The following is a 10,637-nucleotide window of genomic DNA, read 5'->3' as shown; positions in this document are numbered from 1 at the left end:
TATAAAGATTTGCAGAATAGTTAACTCATTCCTCCTACATGAGCCACAACATTGGTATTATGGCACCATTTTGATGTAAATGCAGTTTTTTATGCATCGTTTTAATATCATGTATGAATTTCCCTGCTTTCACTTTTTATCTCCGAGGTCTTGATGCAGCAACAAACTGCTGTAAGAATTATTATTGTTTTTGGATTTCATCACGTTTGTTGCCACAGCTGCTCCAGTCCATCTTATAAGAAGGTTTTTCAGTGGTGACACCACACCCCAACCCCCATCTCTGCTACTCCCTCCCCCTACACCTCCTCCTCTCTGACTCTTGTGCTGCCTTATCACCACACAAATCTGTTGTCACCATGTTGTTTTAATTCTCCTACCATCACACTTTAGGAAAAGCAGGAGCAGTGGTGCCACGTCTATACAAGACACTATTATCTGTGTCAGATCTTATTGTATTTAATTGCAAATAATCCGCTGATGGGGTGTTAATCCATATGTTAGCTGTTGAACATCCATGGCACTGGTCCAGTTGTAGCAGAAAACTGGTATTTGACACATGCATTTTTGTTTTGAATCAATTTCTTGTTTTTCTGCTCTTTTCTTTCTCACACTCATAAATCCAGGCAAAAAGGGTGACACACAGTCTCTCGGAGCAGGAAGGAGGTGTATCATATGGACTGGCAGCTGAGGATGTGAGACTAATGTGACAGGTGCAGGCTGAGAGAGTAACAGCATGGGAAGAGGAGGTGGAGGAAGACCATGTGGAGGAGGGGTCAGTGTTTGAAACAGGAGGATTGAGAGAGATTAATGGTTCTTTCACTTATCAGCTGACAGACCCTTGCAGTATATCACTGGTAGTGCTGCCATTCTCATTATCTTTATATGAACCGTGGAAGATGTGAAAGGGAAAGGAAATCATTGAACAACCACATCTATTTAATCACAGGTGGTTGATTTAAAAGAAACATCCCTCATCAGATTGGAGTAATAAGTAATTAAGAGGCTTATGAGCATGTAATTACTGCATATGAGAATTACTCAGATACCCAGAGTTATAGTACAGATAATTCTCTCACATACAGTGACTGGTGAAGATGTGTAAAAAGCCTTTTAATAAATTCAGCTTTGTTCACATAAATTTAATCTCACTCTAGAATATTTTAATCAGCAACCAATGACTCCCTGTTTTCTCTTAGTTGCTATTCAAAATGGGAAAGACAAATGAACATGCTATTTAAGTTAGACTGATGATGCATGTGTTGATTTAAATTAAAAAAGAAAACAAATTGCTGACCTGAATCCTACGTTTCCCCACATATACAGTTAGAGCAATACTCACTCAGTGACAAAGATATAAACAAGGTAGAAAGCAAATCACAAAACAAATGACTGGCATTCACTGCCACAGCACTGCAGAAAAAGTTGCAGTGTGGGACTAGGCTACTGCAAAGGAATATTCATGTATTTTAGGGCTTTTTACACATTTTTACCAAGAGTGCCAAGAATTGTGGAGGGCAGTAGCATTCTGCAAAGACTTGATGCAGAGATGAGAGAAAAAAAGGCTTTGTAAAAGGTAATTTTATTTTTCCCAGTAGTTTCCATATAAAGTGCATGAAACATGTAGAAGGTTTTATCCATTACAAGGTGATTAGTCCATCTTCTATAGAAAATATAATAGTATGTGCAACAGCAATCTGAGCCAACTGCTTTGTTTTCTTACTCTCTGAATGAGAAACTGGTCATATGTTTTTTTTTTTACAGTATATGAAAATATTTAATTTCAAATGTCACTCCTAATGTATTTTAGCTTTAGAATTTCAATTAATCTCTGAATAATACTGGTTTGTTCTATATTCCACACCTTATTACTTGAACTGTATTTGAGCCTAGGTCTCTTGAGAACATCTGGTTCAGACTGAAAGTCATCATTAGTTTGAAGTTCAGATGAGAACCAGAATATTTATAGAGGGTTCTACAGTGACGTAGATCAGCGTGATTACATGTGAGGCTCAGTCACTGACCAATATAACCGTACTGACAGCCTGTACTAACTTTATCTTAGCGTTATGAGTTATTGTCTGTTAATGAGGGCCACATACTTTTAAACCTTCTTTTGTACCAAACCAACAGCCTCACAGGTGCTATCCTGGTTTATTTTGAGTCATTTATCATATATATATATATTTGAGTAATGCCTATCCCTTTCCATTCATATTTTTGCAGCATGTTTTTTCCTCTTCTTTCTTCTCCGGATGTTGCCTCGTCTCGTTGCCAAGGCCTCCTTTGGGCCACCAAACAACAAACAGCATAGTGACAGCAGGGTGGCCGACATGCAGGCGTGCATGCTGCATCTGTTTCCAGCGACAAGCATCAGAATGAGATCCTATGACCTCACAGGATGTATTAACTATGACAGGATGCAGGTGCTTAAAATTAGCAGGAAGAGGGACTAATTATAAAGAGTAACTTTATTTCCAGAGATACATTCCATTTTACACAGACTATACTGTATCCAACAAGGATAGGGGGTGTGAATCTGAAATATCGGTGCTTTCTGTGGAGGAAACATTTAAAACATTTGACTTTCAGGTCTTATCTGATCCATAACCTCACCATATATCCCAGTTCTTCTCATCCTGCTTTGTCTTGTATCTCTCTGTATTTTATGGAACATCCAAACAATTTAGGAAAAACTGCCTTGTAATAACCTGCACTAACACAATGCAGATCAATCTTTATGCAAAACCTGCAGTGAAGAGATATTGTAACCCCAAACATTAAATGCATAATTCTTAGATGCAGTAGCAGCTGGAAAGCAAACTGTTCAATATTTAGTTTTTTTTTTTTAAATCCTGCAAATGAAATTCAGAACTTATTACCCTGTTGTGCTATTATTATAATTATACAGTTAAAAAAAAAAAGGCACTCTTGCTATTTCCTATTGTGTTGGTAGTTCTACTAAGAAGGATAATCAAAACCTAATCTATCCACCACACTGCTTCTTCAGTTCAGCCTCCAGTAGTTACCAAAGTCAAGACTCCAAGCAATAGAACAGAAGCCAGCATGATGCTGAAGTTCATTTAAATGCCAGGGAATCAAGTTGTCAATAAATAATAAATAGCATAGAAATGAGTACAACATACTTCTTGGCTCCACAAACATTGGCATGGTGTAATGTGACCTCTTTAAAGACGTACCCTGCGCTTGTTTTCATTCAGTGAGGCTTGAAGACCCTTCTGTCAGCTGTTCAGGTTTTTCAGTGGTCTTATAAACTGGATTTAACCTACAGAAAGTCAGGGTGGGGTCAATGGTATAAAGGCAGCACCAGGATTTACCTTTCTGCTCCATTGTCCAGTCACTAGGTCCTCATGTGGGATCTTTAAAGCTTGGCTGAACAGCAGGACCTAGTTATCACAGACAAAGTCATTTAATATGGTGTGTTCAAAACTCATGGCCAATTTAAAATCACCAAAGAGTCGAACATGGACTGGAAAATCAGGAAAAGAAAGCTCACAGAAGCTCAGCGAGAACACCATGATACAGAATGTGAGAACGACCAGTGGTTTACTCTAAATCACAAGTTGATCATTCATGTCAAAATTACTAAGCTTGTCTCATATAAAACAAAAAAAACAGCTTTGTTTTCTCATGATGGGAATGACAGGAAAAAAGTGGGTGGTTGTCATGAGGTTTATCCTTTATGGAATCTGGGAGTGAACACTAATGTTGATCAATAATTAGCGTTCTTTGATAGGAAACCTACAGCTTGAATCAATAGCCAAAATAATGAAGTACAACTTTTTTTTATTGTGGTATCAAAATACTTTCAATTTATCATAACAAAGTGATCTTTTTTTGGTCAAAATAACTAAATATGTTAAGCCATTATCTGGAGAAATTGAACAATGTCATCCAGAGAATATGATGTAAATTACTGACTTGTTAAACAAATTGCCTAGCTTGTCTTTGCTTGACTTTCCATAGATTGGGTAAAATCAGCTGTGCCAACATCAAATCAGCATTACTGCAGAAAGTGGGGAGCTGCCAGGGCTGCAACTCAGCTTAGTGGTGGCTAAAGAACAAATTAACTAAGTTGCACTTTTACACAAACAGCAAAACATTAGTGAAACATGAAGATGCTAAAAAAATTGTTGCTAGTTGTAGCATTGCTATAGAGGTAAAAAACAAGACACTCAAATCTGAAGATTTCCTTCCTTGTTTTGCAGGCTATAAGCTAGGGTTAGCATTGCAGCACAATTATCTGTTATAGGAAGTTAGAAAAGAAGCAGTTTAAAACTCTTATATTTAATTTTTGATACTTGCCATGTGGCAAAAACATAATAGACATCTGGAAAAATGCCCAATTTATTTTAAATCAGCACATATATATTAGCATCCAGTTTGAGTGTGATCATTTTCACCAGTGAGTGTTTCTGTACCCCAAAGATATTGGAAAAAGTATTTTTTTGTGGGCAAAGTTTTACAATCATTGAAACCAGCACCGAATATCTTTTTTTTTTCTTTCGTGGCTGTAAAAGTTAACTTATATAACAAATATAACAAAACATTAAATATGACATTAAATATAACAAAGCAAAAACTAAGCAACTTACGTGGAAAATTTTGGTCAAATTGAATTTTAAGTTATTTCTAAATTCCTACTACAACTGCAACTTATAGTTATACAGTTTTAAAGCATAAAGAAGCAGAGACAAAATGCACCTTACATTAATAATCCAGCTGAGAAACAGATCTTATTGGTTGATTTAATACATAATTTAAAGCAATGCTGTTTTAGCATTTAATTTTGTGTAGGCATGGAAAAGCCAAAAGTGTCCCAACTGCCCCAGTGTGCCCTACTACTGCACTGGATTTGTATTGAAAGTGATAACTTGGATCTGAAATTGATGTCACACCCGAGTTGAGTTGGCAAGTTTGAAAAATAGTGGGGTTTGCTCATTACTGTGGTGCTATAAGCAATGCTAAAAGCGAATAACAATGCATTTCTTTCAATTTTATGCATCTAAACACCAGTGAACATGATTACAAACAGGTTGTATGGTACCATGTGTGAAACTGGTTTAATGTGATTCAAGCTGTCAAAAGTGCTAATATATCTACAATTTTCACTACAATTTATGAATGGCAGCAATTTTGGATAGTGAACAATATTCATTATGGCCGAGTGGGAGCAAAAATAATGTGGCTTTAAGATACAAAATGTTGTGTTCAGCAGTTTTCAGTGTCCATGTTGCTGAGCAGAGACACCATATCAAGCAATCCTCCACCAGTGAGTCATATAATACAACTGTTTACAAAATAACAAGACAGTGAAATGCTAAAAAGGAATAATTTTTACATGTACTATTTAAATATAAATATAGGAAAAGATCGCAAGCCACTATTTAATGTGTTTAACATTAATAATAGATTTACTCATAACTATGTATGCCCATTGTTATCCATTTCCTCTAAGATGAATACCCTGCAATTTTTATTAGTTCCTAATTAGTGTATTTTAGCATGCTAATGTGCTACTCTCAGACAATAAGCGAATTAATGGCTGCTAAATATTGGTTTTGGGAAAAATTCACCATAAGCAAATTGGTATGCTGGCACATTTGTCCCCAACGAGACTGAAGAATACTAGTACACAATCATTCCTTTATTATTAGTCCTATTCCCTCCATATTTGTATAAAACTTATAAGGCACATAACACGAGAACCACAAATAGTCAGCAGAAACCTCTAGACGCTACAGATGACCCTGCAAAAACAAATAAATACAAATATATATTAATCACTAACAGTAAGTGTTGGTTTGTTAGGTTTTCATAGCTGGTTTTAAAGATATTTACCATGAAAAAAGGTATTAAATATTTTAAGTTCAACCCAAACCTCTCCCAACAAGAGAGCTATTAATCAATCTCCTGGAAGAGAAACATAAGGCCCAGTGAAAATAGGCCCTTTTTATTGTAGATGAATGTTTTACATAAGGGGGAGTTAGACTACAGCAGTGTTTTATAAAACTGTACTCCTTGTCTCAATCTTTTGCTTTCAACCATTTCTTCCAGCCCAAGCTGTAACCTCTTGAGGTCTTGTTTTACCTCCACCCGTCTGAACAATTACCTAGTGAAGTGGAAGCCGCTCTGTCTGCATTGGGCAAAGTCTGAATGGGGGTGGGACGAAAGGAAGTAGCTTTTCCATTGATTAAAACTAAGAGAGGAGCTAATGTTGGATTAAAACAAAGACTGGGGACACATATATTGAGAATGGGGGTTACTAGAAAAGATTGGGCGACATGTTTTGCAAGTAGTACTGAAACCATAGATGATTATATTTGTCAACAATGAGACATTTGAAAGCAGATAACAGACATTTGTCATTTCATCTCAACCCCCCCTAAATAAGCATTTATGGGTTTTTTGTATGAGCAAGCTTTCAAACACACGCAAAACACACACAAGGATTTGAGGTCACAGCATATGACTGTTGTGGTGTTTTTGGGAGATTCAACCATTCACTCTCTACCACTTCTAATTAGATTGCTGGTGTTTCTCAGAGGAGGCTTCATTCATGTCCACTGCACCATAGGGTCATCAATCTGGCCACACAAAGATAGTCTTCTGTTCTGTTTCAATGTTGCGATCTTAACTTTTTCCGAGTCTACTGGCTAAGCTTCATCTACAGGCCATTTTTGTCACCATGTCTCATCTCTTGTCAGTTTTTCTAACAGCTCCCACATAGCCCATTTTCCCTCCTCTCAATATTCATGTCACAACTTTGTCTCTGCATTTGTTCTTAAAACCTTGTACACCTTCAAACTTTTCATATTTTGCTCAATTACAACTGCAAACCTCAGTGTACTTCATTGGGATTTTATGAGATGTACTCGTACTCGTCATCTTCCACTTTATCTGGGACCGGGTCGCGGGGGCAGCAGACTCAGCAGAGACGCCCAGACGTCCCTCTCCCCAGACACCTCCTCCAGCTCCTCCGGGGGGAGCCCAAGGCGTTCCCAGGCCAGCCGAGAGACATAGTCCCTCCAGCGTGTCCTGGGCCGTTCCCTGGGCCTCCTCCAGGTGGGACGTGCCTGGAACACCTCCCGAGGAAGGCGTCCAGGAAGCATCCGGTATAGAGGCCCGAGCCACCTCAACTGGCTCCTCTCGATGTGGAGGAGCAGCGGCTCTACTCCGAGCCCCTCCCGGATGGCCGAGCTCCTCACCCTATCTCTAAGGGAGTGCCTGGCCACCCTACGGAGGAAGCTCATTTCAGCCGCTTGTATCCGGGATCTCGTTCTTTCGGTCATGACCCAAAGTTCATGGCCATAGGTGAGGGTAGGAACGTAGACCGACCGGTAAATTTAGAGCTTCACTTTTCGGCTCAGCTCTCTCTTCACCACAACGGACCGGCACAGCGCCCCCATTACTGTGGCAGCCGCACTGATCCGTCTGTCGATCTCCCGCTCCATTCTTCCCTCACTTGTGAACAAGACCCTGAGATACTTAAACTCCTCCACTTGAGGCAGGAACTCCCCTCCAACCTGAAGAGGACAAGCCACCCTTTTCTGGTCGAGAACCATGGCCTCTGACTTGGAGGAGCTGATCTTCATCCCAGCCGCTTCACACTCGGCTGTGAACCGCCCCAGTGCATGCTGTAGGTCTTGGCTAGAGGGGGCCAGCAGGACCACGTCATCCGCAAAAAGAAGAGACGAAATCCACTGGTCCCCAAACCAGACCCCCTCCGGCCCTTGGCTGCGCCTAGAAATCCTGTCCTTAAAAGTTATGAACAGGACCGGTGACAAAGGGAAGCCCTGCCGGAGCTCTATGTGTCTACCATTTTTGTACATTTGGGGAATGACATTTCTGCCCATTTTTCTTTGCAGATAGCTATTTTTTAAATTACAGTAGATTCAAATCATGTGTAAACATCAGTAATTAAGTCATGTCCTAGATTCTCAATTGAATTTAGGTCTGAACTTTGACTGGGCCATTCTACCACATGAAATGCTTTGATCTAAACCACTCCACTGTAGCTCTGACTGTTTAGTGTCATTGTCTTTCTGGAAGCCGAACCTCCTCCTCCCAGTTTCAAGTCCTTTGCAGGCCACCAAAAGACTTCCTTCCTCGCTTTAAACTTTTCGACAAGGTTATCCTTAACCTGTCTGATTTGTTTACTAATGAGCTTCTTTTGCACAAATATATGCTACATTGGTCTATCACATAACATTCTAACAGATACATAGATGTCTGGGATTGTAATGTTCAAAATGTGAAAAAGTTCATGGGGTTTGAATACTTTTGCAAGGCGCTATATGTCAATGCCACCAAGCAATTAAAGGAAACCCATGCAGCGTGTGTCTAATGTGTTGGTATTATACACAATTAGCTAAATTCAGCACTTCAGAGCTGTATAAGTTTAGTAACTTCATCTCTCTCTTTAAGCTTGAAAACTGAGCTGGTAGAACCAGAGAGCAGAACCACACTCAGGAAGGATGGAGCTCCACTCAAATGAATCTCCACTGGACGGCCCGGTAAAGGAGTGCAGCCATTTTTTGGGAGTGAGGAGCCATCTCCCTGGTGAGTACCATGGCAACACCCAACATAGGCCCCAGCTTCCAGAGATGTTCTTTTCAAGCTCCCAGTCTAATGTGGCAGGCCAGTTTTTTTTTTGTTATGGGCCTTCTATTGCTCCCACTCTCTCCAGTCCATTCTTATGTTTCTTCTTTTTTTCTCTGCCTGCATGACATGGCCCTGGCCTTGTTTGCCAGCCTGTCGAGGCTGTGAGCAGACTGCTGATGGTGAGTGTCCGTGGGAAAATGTTGCCAGACAACACACTGGTATGTGACAGTCAGGGAGGGCTAATAATGCCTGTGTGGAATAAGATGGAAAAACATTACCACGGACAGAGTGACTCGGCCTATATATATATATATATATATATATATATATATAATATATATATATATGGTTTTTCAAAGCTTAGCTTCTGTACTTGTTTTGTTGTTTTCTTTTTTTTTTTGTGTAGTCCTTCCTGACCGTAACATATAGTGTGCAGTTTGATCTTCTAAAATGAGAAAACTAAACAAAGAGGAAAAAAAAAATGTCAAAACTTACAGTGTATTACCAGCATCTGAAAGTCATGTCTTTGGATATGTAAAAATCCTGACAGAGGATCCCAAAGAGGCATCATCCTACAGTGTTCCCAAACTGATATTTGAAAATCACCTTATTGGAGAAAACATACTATCTTATGTCTGTCAGACTATGCGTAAAGCCCAGTTAAAATAGTTTAAATATTGTTTAAGTAATTCCTCTTAGTCAGATAAATCTTTTACCAATTCATAAGATTAATTTGTACCTACTTTTTGCCATTTTTATTTCCTCCTAATTCCATTTTCATAAATCATTTAACAAAAGGAAAGAGACTGTTCAAAAATGGGAGATTGCAAAAACCACAGCTAACCAAAAAGAACACAAAGACCCATCATACATTTCTCAAAAATGATCTTGATAATTCCCAAGACCTTCAGAAAAATATTCTGTGTACTGAAAATGGAAAGGAGATTAAACTAACACCACATTTCTGAACACATAACTGGTTCTGCCCCCAGGAGTGGCACAACCAGTTATCGGGTTGAGAGGACATACACATAAAATAGGGCTTGGTTGGTTTGAATAACAATTTTCTCTTAATAATTAAAATCTCCATTTAGAAAAGGCTTTTTTGTCTTTACTTATCTTTTATATTAAAGAAGAATTCTATAGGAGTGCAAATATTTTCTTGCACTACATTTAGCAGTGAGTATAGCCTGGGTTAGATTGTTCTGTAGTGCCCTAATTTACATAGTATTATTGCAGATTAATATCGAGGTTTCGGATCTTGACAATAAAATTTACAATGAAAGTAAAAAAATTAAAAGATATCGCACACAAATGTTCAAAATGGAAACTCCATATGTGTCTTGTCTATAAATGAGCTATGTCCCAAATATCTATAAACTGCTTTTCCTCCATATCTGTGAGAAATAATGTGCTACATTAATATAAATCAGATACAAAAACCATGAAAATTTGGGTTTTCTGGTTTATTACATTCATGAAACCATGATTACCAGGAGTCATTTAAGGTGCATGTTAACTATTACATTGTTGCAGACATAACATAGCTTAATAGTACAGGAAGGTATGTTCACATCACAATCATGCTGAATAATTCACAGGTCTTACTGCCAATGAGTATTTGACACATGCAAGAACAAAGCTTCCTATTGACGTTAACAGAGAGCCACCTTGTGGATAAAAGGTGAAGTGCAGACAGGGAAGAAATCAGACATTAACCAGTGTTTATTTTGTCATGGATATTTAAAAAAAGAACACACACACAGAAGCTTATGACGGCTAAATTTAAACGAAAGAAAGATATTCAACAGATTCTCTTTTTTAGTATATTTACCTGCATAATTCAAAATTTATAATCGAGCTTGATCTGTTACCTCACTTCACCATTCTAACGTGAATCCATGAGTGTCTGCAGCCAGCTGAGGTGGCGCGACACTTTTTGGAAGATGTACCCTTTGGTGCAGTCATCCCCATCTGGTTGCTCACCACCCCTGTGAGAAACAACACATCTCTGT

At 38.7% G+C, this 10,637-nt stretch overlaps 1 protein-coding gene across 1 annotated transcript in view; it reads right to left on the bottom strand.

Moving 5' to 3' along the window:
• Positions 1–10,073: 10,073 nt before the first annotated feature.
• LOC124863370 (coagulation factor X-like) overlaps positions 10,074–10,637 on the bottom strand; it is a 42,812-nt gene continuing 42,248 nt past the window's right edge. Inside the window, exon 10 of the mRNA XM_047357725.1 lies at positions 10,074–10,574. Coding sequence (XP_047213681.1) covers positions 10,511–10,574 — 64 coding nt within the window. The 3' untranslated portion in view covers positions 10,074–10,510. The remainder of the gene's footprint in view (positions 10,575–10,637) is intronic.

This window comes from Girardinichthys multiradiatus, chromosome X (genome assembly GCF_021462225.1).
Source record: "Girardinichthys multiradiatus isolate DD_20200921_A chromosome X, DD_fGirMul_XY1, whole genome shotgun sequence".
Lineage (NCBI taxonomy): Eukaryota > Metazoa > Chordata > Actinopteri > Cyprinodontiformes > Goodeidae > Girardinichthys > Girardinichthys multiradiatus.
The sequence above is the reverse complement of the archived record's forward strand: the minus strand, read 5'-3'. Positions and strand labels throughout refer to the sequence as shown.